The sequence below is a fragment of the Pan troglodytes genome, chromosome 15 (assembly GCF_028858775.2).
Source record: "Pan troglodytes isolate AG18354 chromosome 15, NHGRI_mPanTro3-v2.0_pri, whole genome shotgun sequence".
Classification (NCBI taxonomy): domain Eukaryota; kingdom Metazoa; phylum Chordata; class Mammalia; order Primates; family Hominidae; genus Pan; species Pan troglodytes.
The window spans coordinates 99,775,217-99,796,656 of NC_072413.2; the positions used below are offsets into that span (position 1 = coordinate 99,775,217).

General features: G+C 48.0%; 1 protein-coding gene across 23 annotated transcripts in view; it reads left to right on the forward strand.

Annotated features, from left to right (window-relative positions):
* The first annotated feature begins 1,646 nt into the window (after positions 1-1,646).
* PPP2R5C (protein phosphatase 2 regulatory subunit B'gamma) overlaps positions 1,647-21,440 on the forward strand; it is a 166,724-nt gene continuing 146,930 nt past the window's right edge. For 9 of the 23 annotated variants that reach the window (XR_010150824.1, XR_010150823.1, XM_016925774.4 and 6 more), the window contains exons 1-2: positions 1,679-1,801; positions 4,012-4,077. Coding sequence is in view for 12 of the 23 variants with exons in the window: in XM_016925774.4 (XP_016781263.1) it covers positions 1,760-1,801; positions 4,012-4,077 (108 nt within the window). In the remaining 11 variants the exon portion in view is untranslated. 23 annotated transcript variants of the gene reach the window in all.

The window sequence follows — 21,440 nt, forward strand, 5'->3', positions numbered from 1 at the left end:
AACTGGAATCTTGTTCCCTTGCAAACCTGCCCTCCACTTGCATCCCTTCCTCATCATTCACTGTGTTGCCCAAACTACAAGCATGACCATTCGCTTTTTATCCTCGATTCTGGCTCTCTGTCGCGTCGGCGATCCTTCCCCCCGTTGCTGTGGAGATGCCTCCCTGGCACGCACCTGAACCATAGCTGGATGCTGATTGCTCTTTCTGCCTCCTGCTTTTACTTCCACCGTCACCTCCTCCACACTCCTGCCACCGATGTCTTCTAAAATGCAAATGTGAGTACATCACTCCCCACTTCAGTATCTGTCAGTGACCCTGAAATGCATTCAAAAAGAAGTACAATATCTTGGCAAGGTCTACCAGTCTTAATTCAGCGTCGCTGTTCCTTCAGTCTCATCTCCGGCCATAACAAAACGTCCTGTGCAGTGCTCTGTCATGCTTCCAAGCCTGACCCCCCTCACCCCAGTCCTGTAGACTTGTCACATGTCATGTCCTTCTGATTGCTGTTTTTTTCTATTTCCATGCAAGCATGCGAACTGCTTGAGGACAAGGGTAGTGCCTTGTTCACCATGAAATTTCTGGCATCATGCTTTGCACATAGTAGTTATCCAACAAATGTGGGTCGAATGAATGAATTGTATGCAACACCGGATCAGGAGATACGATACAAGGATTTTGGTGGCAAAGGATTGTCTCAGAGATGCCTCTAAGCCTCCCTAAGAGTTCATGGCCATAAACCAATAGTTTCAGAGCTACTCCTTTCTGATATGGATATATCCTGGACTTATTAAATTGACAGCACATATTTTATTTTTAAAATGTTATTAAGTTAACTAGGGGCATCGCTCTATCCTCAAAATTGTTTTGGAGACACCATTAACCCACTTAAATTATTAATAAAAAAGCCACTTATTCCGCACAAATAGTTGTTTGAGACTGTCCTGCTTACCTACAGATATTCGTCTAAGAGCCCGCAGACATTCAGACACCCGCAGACAGAACTTACTTTCCTGACCTCCCACAACATTCCTCCCTTTAGATCTTTTTTTTCTTACCCCGTCTTTCAGCTTTCTCATTGCAGAACTGCTGAGAATAATGGAAAATGCTTTGCCTGGAAACTTCCAAGAACAAAACTCCGGGGGCTAAGAGAACGCGATGATTTTTAAGCTGCCAGTTAAGATGCAGCTCCTTCATCATCACAGGTGAAGCACCAATGCCTCTCGCACGTGAAATCCGTACGCTCCTAGAGTCTTACTACCTAATGCATTTCTGCAATCTGGGACGCCTGTCCTTAGCGTCTTCAATAGTTTTGGGCACGAGGTGGACCGCGGAAGCATTGTATTGAAAAGTTAACGTTTTTCCCTTGGACACCCTCTCCTCACAGCTATTAACAAGCTGAGAGAAATCAGGTGACTCCCAGTCATGCAGAGGTTTCCTCACCATTTATGATCAAGCCTAATTAAAGAATAAAAATAAAATCCTATTGGCGCAGCGGCCACCAAGTCTTTGAGGCCTCGCCTCGGTGGGCGGGGCCGACGCCGGAGGAGAGGGGCTGCACATGTGGGCGTGACCTCGCGGAAGGAGCTGCGGAGGGCGGGGCCGGCTGGGGAGGGGCGGGGCTGTCGGGTGGGCGGGACCTCGCGGCAAAAGCTGCGGAGGGCGGGACCAACCAGGAAAGGACGGGACTGTCGGGTAGGCGGGACCTCGCGGGAGAAACTGCGGAGGGCGGGACCAACCAGGGAGGGGCGGCGCTGTCGGATGGGCGGGACCTCGCGGGAGGAGCTGCGGAAAGCTGAGCTGGTGAGGGGAGGGGCTGGTCGAGGGGAGGGGTTGGTGGTGGGGAGGGGCTGGCCGAGGGAAGGGGCTGGCCGAGGGAAGAGGAGGGGAGGGGACGGGCTGGTCGAGGGGAGGGGAGGGCAGGGGACGGGCTGGTCGAGAGAAGGGGAGGGCAGGGGACGGGCTGGTCGAAGGGAGGGGACGGGGTGGTCGAGGGGAGGGGACGGAGGGGAGGGGAGTGGAGGGAGGGGAGGGGAGTGGAGGGAGGGGAGTGGAGGGAGGGGAGGGGAGTGGAGGGAGGGGAGGGGAGTGGAGGGAGGGGAGGGGAGTGGAGGGAGGGGAGGGGAGTGGAGGGAGGGGAGGGGAGTGGAGGGAGGGGAGGGGAGTGGAGGGAGGGGAGGGGAGTGGAGGGAGGGGAGGGGAGGCGGGGCCCAGCGGTGTCCCGCGAAACTGCCGCTCGCTCGGTTCCCGGGCCTCCCCGTGCGCCTCAGTGCAAAGCGTGCCAGGCACTCTTGACTGCAACGAGAGCCGCGGCGGTGAGGGGGCAAGGCCAAGAGGCCACGGTTCGCGTTTCGCCGGCTGCAGAAGTTGTTGCCATACATTTCAAATGTGCATTTCCTACGTCTCACGCTCTGTCTTGCGCCTCCACAGCGGGCCACGGCCCTGTCACCGCAGTCGCAGCCACGTGCTCCCTCCCCTGAGTCGGCTCAGCTCTGCTCAGCGGTCAGCCCCGCGCCAGGAGGCCGCGGCCTGCCTGAGGCCGGCTCGCAGCGACTCGCGACGGAGGGCGGGGGCGTGAACGGGTCGCGCGGAGAGGGTGGGGGGAGCAGGGAGCGTTAGGGCACGTGGGGGCGCGTCGACCAATGGCAGGGCGCTGTTGAGGGCAGCGGGGCGGGGCCGGGCGCAGGGGCGGGGCGAGCGGCGGGCGGGGAGGGGCGGGGCGGCCGGCCGGGGGTGGGGAGGAGAGGGGCGGGGCGGGCCGGCCGGGGGAGGGGCGGAGAGACGCCGCCGCTGCCGCCGCCGCCGCCGCCGCCGCCGCCGCGGCTGCCGCAGCCTCTGGGAGCCTGGAAAAGGGGAAGCGAGAGCAAGCGAAAGACTCAGTCCCCGGGCGGCGGCGGCGGCGGCGGCGGCCGCGGGGGCGCGACGGCCGGGGCGGGGGCGCTGCTGCTGCGGGGGCAGGCGGCGGCAGGGGCGGCGGCGGCGGCGGCGGCCCGCTCCAGCCATGCCGAATAAAAACAAGAAGGAGAAAGTGAGTCCGGGCCCGGCCGCGGGACGGAGGGAGCGGGGAGGGACTGCCGGGGGAGGGCGCGACGGCACCGGGGTCCTGCGCCCGGGCCCCGGCTCAGTTCCCCGCCTGACGCCGCGGGCTTCGCGTCCCCGAGGGCGGCCGAGCCAGGCATCCCCGGGCTTCTCTCGGCCTCATGCCCGGTGGGGGCGGGGAGCCCGGGGATCGCGCCGGAGCCGCGGGGCGCAGGCCCGGGCCGCTGGGACCTTCGTGATGGGCCGGGGCTGGGCGTGGAGGGAGGGCGCGGCCCGGGGAGGGGGTCGGAGGGGCGCCCGTTTCCGACAGTGCGGCGTGGGCTTGGGCCGGCAGGTGCGGCCGCCGAGGGGGTTCGCAGCCTCGCAGACTCCCGGAAAGGAGCTTCAGGGATGGGGGCTGTAGACGCCTGGGGAGGGACCCCTGGACGGGGGAAAGGGAGCGAGAAGGGACCGCGCTGAGAGCTGGTAAGGAATTATCTGCCGCCCCGGAGGGACGCTCTGGGGCTCTCAAACACTATTATTATCCTGGGTGGCGGCGGCGGTGAGGGCTGCGAGCAAGGGTGCTGCGTTTGCATTCGGGGGGGGCGGGTATGTTTCTGCTTCAGGTGGAGCTCTGTAGCGTTTCATTATCACCCCAGAAATCCTCACTCATAGGGTTTAGGGTGGGAGGGTAGAAAGGGATGTGATGTGGATCTCAAAATGCCAGAAGCACTGTATAAAATTGGATTTATCTGTTTTCTGCTTGAAGTTTTCAACCTCAAATGCAGATAAAACGAAAAGAATCTGAATGGGGGGTGGGGGGCATTGCACTGTTGGAATCCTAAACGGTATGATACAGAATTTCCTAATGGTATGAATTAAAAATATCAGAAGCTGTAGTTGTATAAATCACTTTTAAAACTGCATTTGGCTTATCTGATGTTTACCTGTCTAAAAAGTGAGAAGACTAATTGACTTTGCTTGATGTTTACCAGGAATCACCAAAAGCAGGGAAGAGTGGAAAAAGTTCAAAAGAAGGACAAGACACAGTAGAATCAGAGGTAACTGTCATCAAATATTGACTTTGTATTTTATACACAGCTTTTAACTTAAGGTAGAAAAACCGAGAGTGATAAAGCCTAGAATCTTCTAAAATGTTTCTCTATGTGAGGTTTTTTTTTTGTGGTGTCTTTCATAATCCTCAATTTTAGTTGTTTAGGTATTTACTGTTTTGCTTTGGAAAACTATTAATGATTTTATGAAAATTGTGCTTGCCTGTGGAGTTTGTTTGTGGGTTTTTGGGGGGTTTTTTGTTTTTTATTTTTTTGAGACGGGGTCTCACTTTGTCACGCAGGCTGGAGTGCAGTGGCGCAATCTCTGCTCACTGCTACCCCTTGCCGCCCAGGCTCAAGTGATCCTCTTACCTCAGCCTCCCAAGTAGCTGGGACCACAGGAACATGCCACCACACCCAGCAATTTTTTTTTTTTTTAATACAGTCTCACTCTGTCGCCCAGGCCGGCAGTGCAGTGGCGCGATCTTGGCTCACTGCAACCTCTGCCTCCTGAGTTCAAGCAATTCTCCTGCCTCAGCCTCCTGAGTAGCTGGGATTACAGGCACCCGCTACCACGCCCGGCTAATTTTTGTATTTTTATTAGAGACGGGGTTTCACCAGGTTGGTCAGGCCGGTCTTGAACTCCTGACCTCGTGACCCGCCCGCCTTGGCCTCCCAAGGTGCTGGGATTACAGGCCTGAGCCACCGTGCCCATCCTGGATCTGGTATTTTTAAGTTAATTTCCCACACCTCAAACCCAGCAACCCTCCTGTATAGATTGGTCTTATGCAGTCTATGGTGTTGCTATGTTGCTTTTAGCTTTAGGGTCATCCCCCCACCGCCACTTCCATTGCAAGCTGCCAGGCAACTCAGTGGTTAGTTCTTTTTCTTCCATCACCTTGTTTTATTTCAAACCATCTCTGCTACTGACGTCCTGGGCTAGCTCCCTATTTCTGTTGACGGTCCCTTGGCCTCTTTCTCCAATAATGTTGGTATTTGAAAAAATTTACCTAGTTTTGGTATTTTATTATTGTTCACATTGTGTGTGTGTGTGTGTGTGTGTGCGTGTGCGTGTGCGTGTGTGCGCGCGCCGGCCACTTGTGACTTTCTTTGCTTCTTGGCTTTGGCCTCATTGAGGAACAGCTGGAATGCCAAGTGAGCATTGCATCTACTTGACCAAGGTTGATGCTGTTCCTTCACACCGTGAAGTGCCTTCAGAGGATTTGCAGAGTCACCACTTTCCTTTGCCTTTTCTTCCTTGTGACTAATTGTTGAACTAGAGCACCTAGGGCCAAGGGTCCAGGAGCTGCGCGGACCCAGGCAGAGCCAGTAGGTCCTTTTGAATCCATGGGTAGCACATAATTGGGTTAATAGAGTGTCAGTTATCCAGAACTGGATCATTGAGGCCCCAGTCTTATCACAAATGACGTTTATTTGCCAGTGTCAGACTTCTTCCTGTAAGCCAAATTAGAATGAGTTCAGTTCTGTCTGGGAAACACAGTTAACTGGCGATGATCTGCAGTGGACTTTTTTTTAGCCCTGCATTCTCTCTTTTCTATCATTTGGTGTATTCTGAACCTCCCTTCTCTTCAGCAGGTGGTTTATTCCAGCAAATCTGTTGCCCTCCCCAAAGCAAAAAGCAGAAATCCAAAAGATTCCTTAAATGTCAATAGTTAGGATCATTTGTGCCAGTCTGTCCCTCCCTGTCTTTATAGCAGACAACTGAGGTTTACTGTGCCATGCTGGGATTTGACTTCTTTATTTCTTCCCTGTCACCCTTTTGACTAAATTCATTTCGATGAAGATGAAATGTAGGTGCTTTATGAAGGTATATGCTATATGCCTTTTTTTTTTTTTTTGGTCTTTTGATCTTTCATTAAAACTGCTAAGATTTCTTCTCCCCAGAGCTTTCTTGCTAATGTGCCTATGTCCTCTTACTTTAGCTATATTCCTTATACAAAGGAGCATCAGTGTGTATATATCATTTATTTCTATTTTTAGTGGGAAGATCCTGGCTGTAAGGATGAATAATGTTAAGTTTAAACCTGAAAAATCTCAGTAGTTCAAAGATACCAAAATCACTACTATGTGAAATGTGTGTTTTGAAAGCAGTTTGCCAGCTGTGTGAGACCTGCGGTGTGGCCTGCAGTGCCTGAGTATGATGCCCCACTTGTCTTTTTGTATTTTTTCTAGTGCTACTGTCTAAGAGCTGGAGCTACAGAGCTTGAAATTACCACTGAAAACACTGAAATGTTGGGGCCTTCACTGCTTCCTCATAAGGATACCAGAGGCAACCTGGCATATTAAGCTTGACACTTGGCAGATCACTGTGTAAATTGTTTTTCAGGAATACAAGTTGGGACACTTCTGTTCATTTGACCTTTGAGTTGACCCTTAAATTTTATTATTGTTTTTTTTCCCCTCAGTCTTCAGCTCACTGCTTCACTTCTAGTTCCACCCACTTACCAAATATGATTGACTCATGCAGGTGAATTAAACCATTATTGCACACTTTTTCCCTCTCCTCTCTCTCAGTATTACTCTTAACTTGAATATTTTAACCTGAACAATTTAAATAGGCTTGACATTCCCATGCTGCTTTCAAGCCTTTTTTTTTTTTTTGAGACAGAGTTTCACTCTTGTTCCCAGGCTGGAGTGCAATGGCGCGGTCTCGGCTCACTGCAACCTCCACCTCCCGGGTTCAAGTGATCCTCTTGCCTCAGCCTCCCAAGTAGCTGGGATTACAGGCTCCCGCCACCATGCCCAGCTAATTTTGTGTGTGTGTGTGTATTTTTAGTAGAGATGGAGTTTTACCTTGTTGGCCAGGCTAGTCTCGAACTCCTGACCTCAGGTGATCCGTCCGCCTCAGCATCCCAAAGTGCTGGGATTACAGGCGTGAGCCACCACGCAGCCCCTTTCAAGCCTTTTAACATCATGTCACCTTCACAATGAGCAGTTGCTCCCATTACCCAGTGAACTCACCTTCTGATGGGACAGTTACCCTAGTTGGGGCTTCTCAGCCTTGAGAGATGTGCAGAGCAGGGACCTGTCCAGGGCAGAGCAGCCAGACAGCGTGGAAATAATCCAAACAGAGAAAGCATTCAAGAACCTGGCCTCTGGTTGACTTAACACACTGCTTCAAGTATATGGCAGGTCTGTATAATAAACTCCTGCCTGTCTAGTCTTCAGCCTCATAGAAAGCAAGGAAGCAGGTGGCGTATGTTGCAGAACAATTCTTGGGTAGAACAAGGGGACATTTGATGGTTTGGGTTTTTCAGTAAGAAAGATGAAGTCCTGGAGTATAGGGTAGAGTGGTACAGTGGAAAATATTTCAGCTTGGGGGTTAGAAAATAAACATGCCGATTCTTGCTTTGCCATAAATGATGTCACCTAACTTGTGTGACCCTGTTTTCTCATCCCTAAAATGATTTGATAAGTTTAAGATTAGGCTATTTTTAAATGTATGGAAGAGATTGGGTGTTACCCTTCTTGAAAGACATTTTCCCTGCAAGTATGGCAGGCTGTATCTTTCAGTGTAACAAAATTCTATTAAAGGTCATAACTGCTGCCCTGTAACTTTTGCCTTATTCTAGAAACTTCTCCTTGAATGACATGTGTTGGTACATGTTTCTTCTCTTTCAGATAGAATGGTTAATTTTGACTTGTTGCTTCTGCACATGTGTCCTGGAAATAAAAGTTTCTTCCCACTACTTATTGCTGGTTTATTTCATAGGAAGTCTTAAGGAAAGAGGCAAAAAACGGGCTCGTGGGTCACTTGAAGTTGGAAAATTCTGTGGAGATTGACAAAGGAGACTCACTTTTGAGTATCTGTTCTCAGTGTAGCCTTCAAATCTGTGGAAACATAACTAGGCACATTTTATGATTATTTAGAATGTTAATAAATTGCTCTGAGTTTCCTCAAGTCCATTTTGTAAGATCAGACCATAGGTGGGTGTTGTTTCTTTTAAGTGTGTGTACTGTGTCCAATGTTACATTTTTAGAAGTGTTCATGCTTTTTGTAAAGTGATTCGTTTTAAGCACATTAAAGGTCGTTTGAGTATTGTCATGTATTTTACACCTGCTTCAGCTTAGTTTTGTTTGAAAGTCTCTACAGCAACTCTTACATAATATCTGTTGCTGAAGAGAAAGAACAATCCTCTCTCCAACTCATTAGCTAGCTTTGCCATCTTCTACCTTTAGTAAATTTTTTCCTGTTATAATCTGTCCCTTTACATTCCAGTGCCACCACTCCCTGATGGTCTAGACCTAGGGAGACTGACAGTCGCCTCAGGTCGCATAGGTACTAGGCGGAAGGGTAATTTTTTTAGAAATTAAAATTGAAATTTAAAAAATATTTAATAATACACCCATTAAATGTTAACAACATTGTTATGAAAAATATCTTTGCAAGAAATACTCCTTTTCACAGTCTCTGTAGCAAGAGTTTTCACCTGAGTAAGGAGGAGGACAAGGACAGTCATTTTGTTCGGCACGACTCCTCCAAGGAGAGCCCCTGACACCCCTGTAGGCTCACTTCTGAGCTTGGAGCTTTCGCTAGAACCTCCCATGGCTTAGCTTCCATCAGTCTCTTCCCACCTTTTTTTCCATACAACCCTAAGCTGAACTTCAGTGAAACCCAGAGAAGACCAAGAGAAGTAATACTTTAAAAATCTTTTTGAAACTCATATGTAATGATTATGGAGTAAATGGAATCATTTGCTTTTAATTGCCACGTCTTGGCTCCCTCTTCCCAGCGCCTCCCCATGGTCTTTCCTTAGACCCCAGGGGCATCAGAAAGAGGTTCTGCGGGGAGGATCCATCCCTGGCAGCCGCAGCCTCCGCTGCCGAGCTTTGGGGTTGTCAGGAGGCAGATGTCCTGAGCTTGCTGCCCTTGAGGCATGAGGGAGTGGTGGGTTCTTCCTTAAGCGGCTCCCTTCTCTAGCCCCCATTCCTGTCCTACATCACAAGCTGCAAGGTCGGTAGACCCCAGGTACCTCCTTTGTGACCTCCACTGCTCTAGACCAAGGGTTCCCATCTGAACACTTGACTGTGGGGCAAGATATGTTGTTGTGGGGCTGCCCAGTGGTCCTCTACTTTGTAGGACATTCACCAGCATCCCTGGCCTTACCCCTGGATGCCAGTGGCCCACTGCCCCCACCAACTGTGACAACCAAAATGCCTCCAGACATTGGACATTGTCTGATGTCTCCTGGAGGATCAAATCGCCCCCTGTTGAGCCACTGCACTATAAAGACACCTTTCCAAAAGACGTACATTTGCTTACAAACCATGCCTGGCACATATTCATCTGAGCATTATATTTCCTTTAGAACAGCAGTGAGTGCTCACACAGAAGGGAGATCACTCCTTTATACTCTTCACAATTATCAAGCACCCCAAAGAGCTTTTATTTAGTGAGTTATATCTACCTACCGATATTTTTCCTTAGAAATTAAAGCTGAACGTTTTTAAATAGTTCATCTAATAATAACAGTAACACCCATTACATGTTGACATAAAAAACACTTATGTGGAAAGAATTTTTTTTTTAATTTGCTGAGAAAAGTGGCATGGCTCTGTTTTTGCTAATCTGTTTAACGTCCGGCTCCATCGAAGGTAGCTGTCTGCCCCTGCACGCAAGCTGTTCTGATTTCATATGTGTAGCCTGTGAAAAACTCCCCATAATGACGCTTTAAAGGGCAAATCACATCTTCATGTTATCATAAAAACCGTTTTGACCTTGTGGACTCCTGAAAGGGTCAAGGGACACACCCCAGACCACACTTTGAGAACCCCTCTTTTAGAATGCTCTACCCCCATTCTCTGCTGGCCATCTGAATCCTTTCATCTTTTTTTTTTTTTTTTTTTTTTTGGGACGGAGTCTTGCTCTGTCACCCAGGCTGGAGTGCAGTGGCGCAATCTCCGCTCACTGCCAGCTCCGCCTCCCGGATTCACACCATTCTCCTGCCTCAGCCTCCCGAGTAGCTGGGACTACAGGTGCCCGCCACCACGCCCGGCTCATTTTTTGTATTTTTAGTAGAGACAGGGTTTCACTGTGTTAGCCAGGATGGTCTTGGTCTCCTGACCTCATGATCCGCCTGCCTCGGCCTCCCAAAGTGCTGGGATTACAGGCGTGAGCCACTGTGCCCGGCCCATTTCATCTTTTTAGCTCCAACTCAATCTCATCTATCCAGAAACTTCAGCGAAGCTGTTTCTCACCATCTTGGACTGTGTGTTTTCCATATTTTAAATGCTTATAGCAATTACTAACTAGACCAGCGGCTGGCTGTACGCAGTTCTGTGTCATGTACACTGTGTTAGATGACCTTCGTTCCCCTGTGACTTGCCTTGCTAGCTAGATTCAGTCCTTGAAGGCATCAGTTGAGCTCGAGTCTTCTTTGATCTTGCCATATATATTAGGGCCTAGAGTCAAGAAGTATTGAGTTGGTGGGTTTTAAAAGTACTGAAAAGGAGACCTTGAAGACAGTTAGGTTGCTGATTTTTCTGATACTGTAAATTAGCAACAACAATAAAAAACTTGTTTATTAAGAGGCTTATCACTTTTTTGATCCAATAAGGGAACTCTAATGTAGAATTTTTATTCAGTGTAATTCATTTTAAATAAATAACAGTATACTAAAGCAGAAGATTATGGTACTTAGGTTTTTTTCTAATGTCTTGGGAAAATTTTAAAAAGTAGAGTATTTTGGTTTTTTTCTTAGTTTTCTTTTACATATTCAGTGGAAAAAAGTGTAGTCTCATAAGATCTTGGTTAAAAGGTCAGTGGTAAAAAGTATAGCCTCATAAGATCTTATTTTAATTAAAGCACTTCAAAATAGGATTTCCATTTAAATACAGTTATGCATCGCTGAATGAGGGGGGTACGTTCTGAGAGCTGTGTTGTTAGGCAATGTTGTTGTTTTGTAAACATGATGGCATGTGCTTAACACAAACCTAGGTGGTGGTCTGCTACACACCTAGGGCATATGGAATAGCCTGTCACTCCAGGCTACACACCTGTACAGCATGTCATTTAACTGAACCCTGTAGGCACCTGTAACACAATGGCAAGAATTTGTATATCTAAACATAGAAAAGATACCATAAAAATATGGTGTTATAATCTAAGGCACCACCATCATTTGTGCAGTCTGTTGTTATCTGAAATGTCATTATGTGGCAGTGACTGTAAAGGTTTCTCTGTGATCTTTTATGCTTTGTGTTTCTTAATTTATTTTGGGAATGTTTCTCAGTAGAGCATAGTTACATATATATTTAATATGTTTTATAAGATAGGGTTTGTTTTGAGCATGTCTTGTTCTGTGTGAGCACTGTGTTGAGGATTGAAGAGATAAAGACCTGTTAGGAACTGAAGTAGTGGCCGTTTCCATCATTTTTGAAGTGTAGCACCTGTTGCTTCTGGACATCCAGTGTACTTGGGAGTAACTTGGCCCCCACTCAGTTAGATCTTATTGTCCTTGAGTGGATGGGACAAGATGGGACCCATTTCATGTAAAGAGCCACCTGGAGCTTTGGGTGAGAAAATCAGATGCTTTAAAGCATCTATGGAGACACAGGCTTACCATAAAATTATGGAGTTCCAGAAAGCACATTGGACCCTAGGGTGTGTATCATGGTTAAAGCCAATAGATAAGATCAGCATTCCTCTCCCTCTTCAGTAAAAGCTTCGCTACGGTATATGCAATTCTAGAAAGAGCTCATCAAGCAAATGATATGAAATCTAAAATTTTCCAGTTCAAGAAAGAAGCTCAAAGTTCCTACGTTAAAGCAACAGCAGGGTGAATGGCAACTTATAGCCCTGCCATGTGATGGTGGAAAGGTTTCCACCTGCATCCTTAGCGGAGCTGAGTGAGTCAGTCTGCCACCAACATGAAATGCGGTGATGTTTTCCTAAATCACAGGGAAGATTCATCTGGAATATTTCAATTCGAAGACGGGTCTCCAGTGTTTCCTTAAACACTGGGTACCTGCCAAAGGGCAGGGCACAGCGGTGTCTGGTTTAGCACAGTGTCCTCTCTAATCCCCTCACACGTTCCTATCAGTATGTTGTTTTAAGCAGAGACTCTCCAGTGCTCCTGCAGTGAAGGAAGTGCTGCTTCCCAAATCCAAACAGTGTTGTCATCTTCATGTTCTCCACCTGGGGGAGTGAGAGAACAGGCCTAGAAATTAAGCTCTCCAGAAGGGGAAAAAAATGCTTTATTAAGGGCATTTGGCTTTTTCTTCATCTCGTGTGTGTGTGTGTGTGTGTGTGTGTATGTATGTGTGTGTGTGTGTGTATGTATTTTTTTGAGACAGAGTCTCACTCTGTCGCCCAGGCTGGAGTGCAGTGGTGCGATCTTGGCTCACCACAACCTCCGCCTCCTGGGTTCAAGTTATTCTCCTGCCTCAGCCTCCCAAGTAGCTGGGATTACAGGTGTGTGCCACCACACTATCTTGTATATATTTTCTTAATATAAGATTGAGCGGCTGGGCACGGTGGCTCATGCCTGTAATCCCAGCACTTTGGGAGGCCCAGGCGGGTGGATCATGAGGTCAGGAGTTCAAGACCAACCTGGCCAAGATGGTGAAACCCTATCTCTACTAAAACTACAAAAATTAGCTGGGCTTGGTGGCAGGCATCTGTAATCCCAGCTACTCGGGAGGCTGAGACGTAAGAATTGCTTGAAAACCTGGGCGGCAGAGGTTGCAGTGAGCTGAGATCACACCACTGCACTCCAGCCTGGGTGACAGAGTGAGACTCCATCTCAACAACAACACAAAAATGGCCCCTAAGAGATTAATTTCAGATACCCTGCAGCCTGCAGGTGTTAGCTCTGACCAAGGGCTGGCATGGCCCGGTGGTAATATCAAATTACTAAGGGGCTCTGAAGGGATTAGACCTGCCCTGGCCAAGATGTTTGTTGTTTGCTGCATATGGCTATTTTAAATTTAAATTTAAATTAATGAAAATTAAAATTATGTAAATAATTCAGTCCCTCAGTTGCACGGGCCACATTTCAAGTGCTCAGTAGCCACATGTGGCCAGCAGCTACTCTGTTGACCAGCAGATGTGGAACATTTGCGGCTTCACAGAAAGTTCTGTTGGACAGAGCTACTTCAGACCCTACCAGTATTTTCCAAAATAATTCTTATGGGAGTGTATTTAATTGAATTAAACTTATTTTGTTACCTATCAATCTTCTTAATATGAAATATCAAATTTAAGGTTAAATTTAAAGGAAGAGAAGACTTATATTGGCAAAAGAGAAGGAAGTAGATAAAATTAAGGAAAGAGGAGGGCGAGAAGAAGAGGGAATGCGTGGTGAGACAGGAGGGAGGCCCTGTCTACTGCTTGGTCTGTGGTTGGCCTACACCTGATACCCACACGAGAAAGACTCCATTGCCCATAGGAGCGGGACTTGGACAGACCCAAGAGCAGTCACGACCTTTTGTCCTCCTAGTCTTTCTTTATAGACATTTTCTCTTATTTATTTATTTATTTTGGGTTCAAAACACGAAATTTATTTTGGGTTAAAAAATATAGTAATGCGGCTGGGTGCAGTGGCTCACGCCTGTAATCCTAGCACTTTGGGAGGCTGAGTCGGGTGGATCACCTAAGATCAGGAGTTCGAGACCAGCCTGGCCAACATGGTGAAACCGCATCTCTATTAAAAATTTTTTTAAAAAGCCGAGTGTGGTGGCATGCACCTGCAGTCCCAGGTATTCAGGAGGCTGAGGCAGGAGAATCCCTTAAAGCCAGGAGGCAGAGGTTGCAGTGAACCAAGATTGCGCCACTGCACTCCAGCCTGGGTGACAGAATGCAACTCCGCCTCAAAAAATAAATAAGTAAAAAATAAAGTAATACGGAAATCAAGGTTCTCCCTTCACCTTCCTCCCATTCTCAGACCTGCTTCACAGAGCACAGCCACTTTGTCCTGCTGATGATGAATGGGGCCACTGTCCAGATCACGGAAGCTGTGCAGTGTGGCAGAGGCTGGGCTCTGGAGTCAGGTCCCCCTTCTGCCCCTGGAGGGATCATACCCTCTCTCGGTATCATGTTCCTGTTTATCTTGGCCGTTTTCTCTGACATTGCGGCTTCCCTCCAGGGGATTCCTTCATTCTCAGTCATCCAGCAGGTTCATTCTGAGACCTGGCATGTGCTGAGCACCATTGCGGGTGCAGAGTTCCTGCACTTGTGGAGTTTGCCTCCAGTGAGGGCACAGAAGTGGAGTGTGGAGCTGCAGGTGTTTTCTGCGGGGCACTAGTGACATTGGGCATGAGAGCGTCTCACCTTTGCAGAGCAATGGCCCTGGGGATCTCAACACCATGATGACAACCAAAACCACTCACATAACTCCACACACCACTGGTGGACAGGACCCTCTGGCAGCCCCTCTGCTGGAGATTGGGAGGCTGCTTCAGGTGGTCAAGGATGGTCTCACCAAGCAGATGACATGAAAAGTGAAATGTGAATGTCAAGAAGGAGGCCACAGCGCAAAGATCTAGGGCAAGATATTCATTCAGCCAGAGGCAGCAGCTAGTGCAAAGGCCCCATGGAGGAAGTGAGTTTGCCGTGTCCACTGCCAGGTGTTCAGTTGACTAAGGAAAAGTGAGGGTAGGCAGAGCAGGAGGGATGGAGGTAGGGAGCCGAGCACAGACAAGGTAGGGTAAGATCTTATAAACAGCCTGCCTAGACAGGGTTTTGGGATTTTGGCAGGGAGGGGGAGTTGTTTTGGGGTTTTGTTTTTAGAGACAGGGTCTCACTCTGTTGCCCAGGCTGGAGTGCAGTGGTGCAGTCCTAGCTCACTGCAGCCTTGAACTACTGGGCTCAAGCAATCCTCCCTCCTCAGCCTCCCAAGTGGCTGAGATACAGGTGCACACCACCATGCTCAGCTGATTTTTGGATTTTTTTGTAGAGAAGGGGTCTCACTGTGTCAGCCAGGCTAGTCTGAAACTCCTGGCCTCAAGCGATCCTCCTACCTCGGCCTTCCGAAGTGCTGGGATTACAGGCATGAACCACTGAGTCTGGTTGGGCTTTGAGTTTTTATTCTGAGGGTCATGGGAAGCCACTGGGGTGTTTTGAGTAGGGAAGTAAGAGGATCTTCCTAGCTGCTGTGTGGGAACGAGGGGCAAGAGCTGAACAAGGAGACCAACTGGAAGACTTTGCTTCTCAGATGAAGGGTTTCTTTGTTCACACAGGCAAAGATGAGGCACTGGCACAGCTGGCTGTGGGTGGGCTTGTCATCTGACCACTTGCTTTAGAGGCCTTGGCTGGGAGCTGGCTCTTGTGACTTTTGGCCCCTAGAGACTAAACTGCAGAGAATTTGCTTTGAGGTGCCAGCTCCTACATTAGCAGCCTTAGTTTTTCCTAGACAGACTGGTTTCTTTGGAGAATCCCTTTTTCTTGTCATAACCACTCAGTTTACCAATGTTCTGCAGAGAAGGTGTGTGGGGATAAGGTGGCTATGGAGAGATCAGTATTCAGACCTAACATCAATCTCCTTTTCAGCTGCATATCTCACTCCTATCCTCTGCTATACCCAGTCTATGAGTGCGTGGCCTCGGGGGGATTCTGTAGGGACAGAGCACCTGCTTTCTCCCTCCAGCCCCACACTGCTTTGTGGTTGCCAGATGGAAGTTGCATCTGTTGAATATTGCTATGCTGAGATGCACCAGCGACTGCCTGCGCAAATCTTTTTATTACTGGAGGTCGTAACTTGCCTCTTCCTTCACTCTCACTTGTAAGGCAGGCTCAGGAGGTTTGCTGATTGTGAGTGCATCATCGACCTTGATCAGGGAAATCTGTCCTGTTTTCCTTTATTTCTTCCTCTCATCCAGAAATTGTTGTCCTGGCACGAGAATCAGTAAACCTTTTTCTGTAAAGGGCCAGATAGTAAATATTCCAGGCTTCAGGGGGCGCGTGGTCTCTACTGCAACTACTTAACTCTGCTGTTGCAGCAAGAGAGAAGCCACAGACAACAGGTGGATAAACAGACTTGAGTGTATGCCAGTAAAACTTGATTTACAAAAATAACCAGGAGGCCAGATGTGGTTCATGGGCTGTGGCTTCCCAGCCGCGGCCTACTGGAATCCAAATCGGGTTCAGCACTTGGAGAAGCTGCTAGTATGGGTCCCTGGGCCTGTATCTGAAACCAGTACTAGCCATGGTCTGTGGAAGAGGTATCTTTTTTGTTTGACTCTATTCACCATCTAAGAGATACTGAGAGATCAGTGATTCGGCCCTGCCCAACTGAACAATAAATATCTTATATCTAGTTGTGAATTTTGAGAATTGCAGTGTTTAAATGAAGGGAAAGAGCTGCTTGTTTCATTTGGTAAATCCCTTATATGATAAAACATCTAGGAGAGAGGCTTTGTCACAAATCCAGTTGCCCATTTTGCTGTTTCCATGAAATATTTCAAAGTAGAGAGACTAATAGACTTCCATGTATCTGCTGCACAGATTGCCTTTTACTCCCAATATACTGGGGTGCTGTTGCCTGGCTGCACGGAAGGTTGTGGGGTGTGAGGGCACTTGGACATTCGGGCTTGCTGTGTCTCTGTTAGAAACTAATGGGGCGTTGTCCCTGAGTGTGAGGGACGCCTCTGGCGTCTTGTTTCCTCTACCTGAGGAAGTGCAGCCATGCTTGTTGGGAAGACTTGGGAGAGGACCATGTACCACTGAGGCAGGTAACACCCTTTGCCTCTGTACCTCCCTGTGGGCCTGGCAGTGGGGCTGGGCCCAGGGCCAGCAGTCCACCTACCCTGGCTGGGAACCTGAACTCCTGCATAATTTCAAGGCCTTTCTGGGCAACACCTTGCCTTGCCATGTGGACTGGCCACCTCATCTTCCCTTGTCTCCAGACACCCCCACCACCTCCTTCTCCCAGCCAGAGACTCCAGAATCCCAGATCCTCACAGCAAGACACATCCTCCCCCAGGGACCCCGTGTCTGTTCAGTGGAGAGGCTCTGGGAAGGGGAGGGAACGACTTCCTCTTTATTCCCGTAGCTTCCATTTGAGTGGCCGACAAGTGTCTCAAATAGCATTTCAGATTGTGCCCCCCCCCACTCCACCCCCGCCTTCCTCCTAGAAAATGCAGCTGCTGCTCGTGTGCAGCCACTGTTCAGAAACGTGGAGGCCACAGTGCTCGCTTGGAACCCTCTGGGACCACCGACTTTCAGTGGCTTCTACTGAAGGGAAGGGCCGACTATTTTGATTTGGGTTTGACAGATAATACTGAGTTTGAAAAATAATTTCCCATCATTAAGCCAGACATCAAGAGGCCAAAGTAAATTCTAGGTCATCTCTCCCCTCACTGAGTGAGTTCCCTGTAACCAGCATTCCAGAAGAGGGTGAAAGGGGAAGAATCAAGTCCTTTTTTTTTTAGATGTTGCCCAAACCGGATCGCTAAACAGTATCATACCTTTTTACTGCGATTTCTTATCATTTTAAGATAGATACCCAGTTTTTATTTTAGGAGTAAACACTTAAACTGAGGAAGCACACCTGTTGTTTCTCACTTCCTATTCAGCCAACACTAATGCCTTCTCTGTACTGAGAACAGCTGATCCTCCCAAAGCGTGTGTGTCTCCCTGTCTTCGTGGGGCCCTTGATGTTCTCACCATAAGCCCAGAAGACTCAAGGATGCTCAGCGGGTCGTGCAGCCCTCTCCACCACCTATTCCAGAAAGTCCTCCTCACCCTAAAAGGAAGCCCCATTCCCACCAGCAGTCACTCCTCACTCCCCTTCCCCCAGCCTCTAGCAGCTACCAGTCTGCTCTCTGTAGATGTGCCGATCCTGAATAGTTCATAGAAATGGAATCATGCAATATTTGTCCTTCTGTGTCTGGCCTCCTTTACTTCGCAGAATGCTTTCAAGGTCCATCCATGTTGTAGCGTGCGTCATACCTCATTCCCTTTTTTTTTTTTTTTTTGAGATGGAGTCTTGCTCTGTCACCCAGGCTGGAGTGCAATGGCGTGATCTCGGCTCACTGCAACCTCCACCTCCCAGGTTCAAGCCATTCTCCTGCCTCAGCCTCCCGAGTAGCTGGGACTACAGGTGCACACCACCATGCCCAGCTAATTTTTGTATTTTTAGTAGAGACAGGGTTTCAGCATGTTGGCCAGGATGGTCTCAAGCTCCTGACCTCGTGATCTGCCCGCCTCGGCCTCCCAAACGCTCTTTCCTTTTTATAGCTAATATTCTATTGTTTGGATATAGCACAATTCATTTCATCAGTTGATGGATATTTGAGTTGTTTCTACCTTTTGGCTATTGTGAATAATGCGCTGTGAACATTGTATACCGATTTTTGTTTGAACACTTGTTTTCAGTTCTTTTGGGTATATGCCTAGGAGTGAGATTGCTGGGTCATATGGATGGTCATTTTTGTTTGTGTGTTTGAGACAGAGTCTCACTCTGTTGCCCAGGCTGGAGTATAGTGGCGCCATCTCAGCTCACTGCAACCTCTAACTCCTGGGTTCAAGCGATTCTCCTGCCTCAGCCTCCCAAGTAGCTGGGATTACAGGCAAGCACCACCATGCCCGGCTAATTTTTGTATTCTTAGTAGGGATGGGGTTTCACTATGTTGGCCAGGCTGGTCTCAAACTTCTGACCTCAGGTGATCCACCCATCTCCGCCTCCCAAGGTGCTGGGATTACAAGCTTGAGCCACCATACCTGGCTTTGGATGGTAATTTTATGTTTAACTTGCCGAAGAACCACCAAACTGTTTTCCATATCAGCTGCCCCATTTTACATTCTCACCAGCAATATACAAGGGTTCCAGTTGTTGTTCCACGTCCTTTATGACACTTGTTTTTTGTTGAGACAGGGTCTTATTCTGTCACTTAGACTGGAATGCAATGGTACAATGATGGCTCACTGCAGCCTTGAACTCCTGGGCTCAAGCTGTCCTCTCGCCTCAGCTTCCTGAGTCGCTGGGACTACAGGTGCATGCCACCATACCTGGCTATTTTTTTTTTTAATGTAGAAAAGGGGTCTCACTATATTGCCCAGACTGGTCTTGAACTTATGGGCTTAAGCAATCCTCCTGCCTCAGCCTCCCAAAGTGCTGGGGTTAGAGGCATCAGCCATGGTGCCTGGCCATGCTAACAAGTTATTTTTCAGTTTGAAAAAGAATAGGTATCCCAGCAGGTGTGAAGTGGTATGTCATTGTAATTTTCATTTACATTTCCCTAACATCTAAAGGTGGTGAGCATCTTTTCATGTGCTTGTTTGGCCATTTGTATATCTTTTTTGTTGAAATGACTGTTCAAGTCCTTTGCCCATTTTTTAATCGGGTTTTCTTTTTGTTATTGAGTTGTTAGAGTTCTTTTCATATTCTGGATACTAGACCCTTATATAATTTGCAAATATGTTCTCCCATTCTGTGGGTTTTTTCACTTTCTTAATCGTATCCTTTGCACAAAAATGTTTAATTTTTATGAAGTCTGGTTTATCTGTTTTCTTTTTAGTTGCTTGCACCTTTGGTGTCATAGCTAATAAACCATTATCAAATCCAGGGTCATGAAGCTTTACCTTTGTATTCTTCTAAGAGTTGTGTGGTTTCAGCTCTTCTGTTTAGGTTTGTGATTCATGTTGAATTCGTTTTTTTCCTATGGTGTGAGGGGGGATCCACTTTCATTCTTGTCCATATGGCTCTCCAGTTGTCCCAGCATCATTTGTTAAAGACGCTGTTCTTTCCCCGGTGAATGGGCTTGGCTCTCAATTTTATTCCATCAATTTGTATGTCTGTCCTTATGCCAGTATCATACTACCTTGAGCCAAATGCACTTTTAAAAGATCCAAGGCTGGGTGTAGTGGCTCACCACACCTGTAATCCTAGCACTTTGGGAGGCCACAGCAGATTGGATTGCTTGAGCTCAGGAGTTCAAGACCAGCCTGGACAACATAGTGAGACCTTGTCTCTACAAAAAATACAAAAATTAGCCAGATGTGGTGGTAAGTGCCTGTAGACTAAGCTACTCAGGAGGCTGAGGGAGGAGAATCATTTGAGCCCAGCAGGTTGAGGTTGCAGTGAGCCGTGGTTGTGCAATTGCACTCCAGCCTGAGTGACAGACAGACCCTGTCTCAAAAAAATTAAAAATAAAAATAAAGTATCTGAAAAGACATACAAAACTAGGTTTTGTCTGGGAGGACAAGTAGTTTGGTATTGCTGGAACATCAAGTGTGCATGGAAGTGGTTGTGTGAAGGCTGGAATTAAGGACGTGAGAGACAGTGACTGTGTGAAGGAGACGCAGCAAGCTCCGGAGCCTGCCTGAGTGTTGGCAGATAACGGGGACATGAGATGTGTCCATGCTCTCAACAAGCTCAGAATCTCTTTGTAGAAGCAGACATGGGATTCCAAGCCTGATGGAAGTGTAAGGGAACCCCCTTAAGAACACTGAGGAGATGGTGGGGCCTGGCTGCGTGTATGAGTGGGGAAAACATTAAAGAGAATGGCATTTGAGCTAGAACTGAAGGCTGAGTAGATCAAAAGCTTTGTGTAGGGGTGAGAGTTTGGGAACGGGAAGAGGGCATTTCATGCTGAAGAAACAGGCATTGAAACAGGGCAGGGTCAGAGAACATTTGAGAATCTGAGAGTGGCCCAGCATTCCTGAAATAAAGGAGAGACTCATCTCTCCCATACATTGAGAGATGAGTCCTGGAAAAATAAGTGTGGGGGAGACAGCGGCTGAGCTCAAACCCCATGCTACGGAGTTTGAACTTTCTCCCGCAGGCAGTGGGGAGCCACTGGCATCTTGTGAGCAGGGGAATGGTCTGATGGACCTTTAGAAAGGTCAGTCCGATAACAGTATGAAAATATGATTGGAGGCAGCTGTGCTCACCACTGTACCACCAACACTGAAAATACGATTGGGAGAAAGATGAGGGAAGGTGTTCTGATTGTCTGGTCTATAGAGGCTGGGGTTAATGCAGGGAGGAATAACGTGTTCATTTGGACTATTTTCACATACACAGTAGTCGAGGGAATCATATAGGGAAGCCCCAGGTCCCCATTGCCCAGCCTTGGCCATCATCCACTGCAACCCATCTTGTCTTATCCAGGCCTCCTCCTCCATATGCATGGCCCTCTCTTCACACTACATTATTTTGAAGCAAATCTCAGTCATCGTATTTTATTTGTAAGTCCCACCTGTGGTATCCTCCAACAAGGACTCCAAGACCAGAACGTGATTGCCTCACCTAAAAATATTAACTGCAATTCCTTACTCTCAGGAGTAAGCATTCAATCTCCCCTCCCCTCCTCCCTTTTTCATTTGGTTGGTTTGGGTCCTGAATTGAATTGAGTCCTGAGATCCAAATCAGGTACATACATTACACTAGGTTGTGATATGTGCTGGTTCC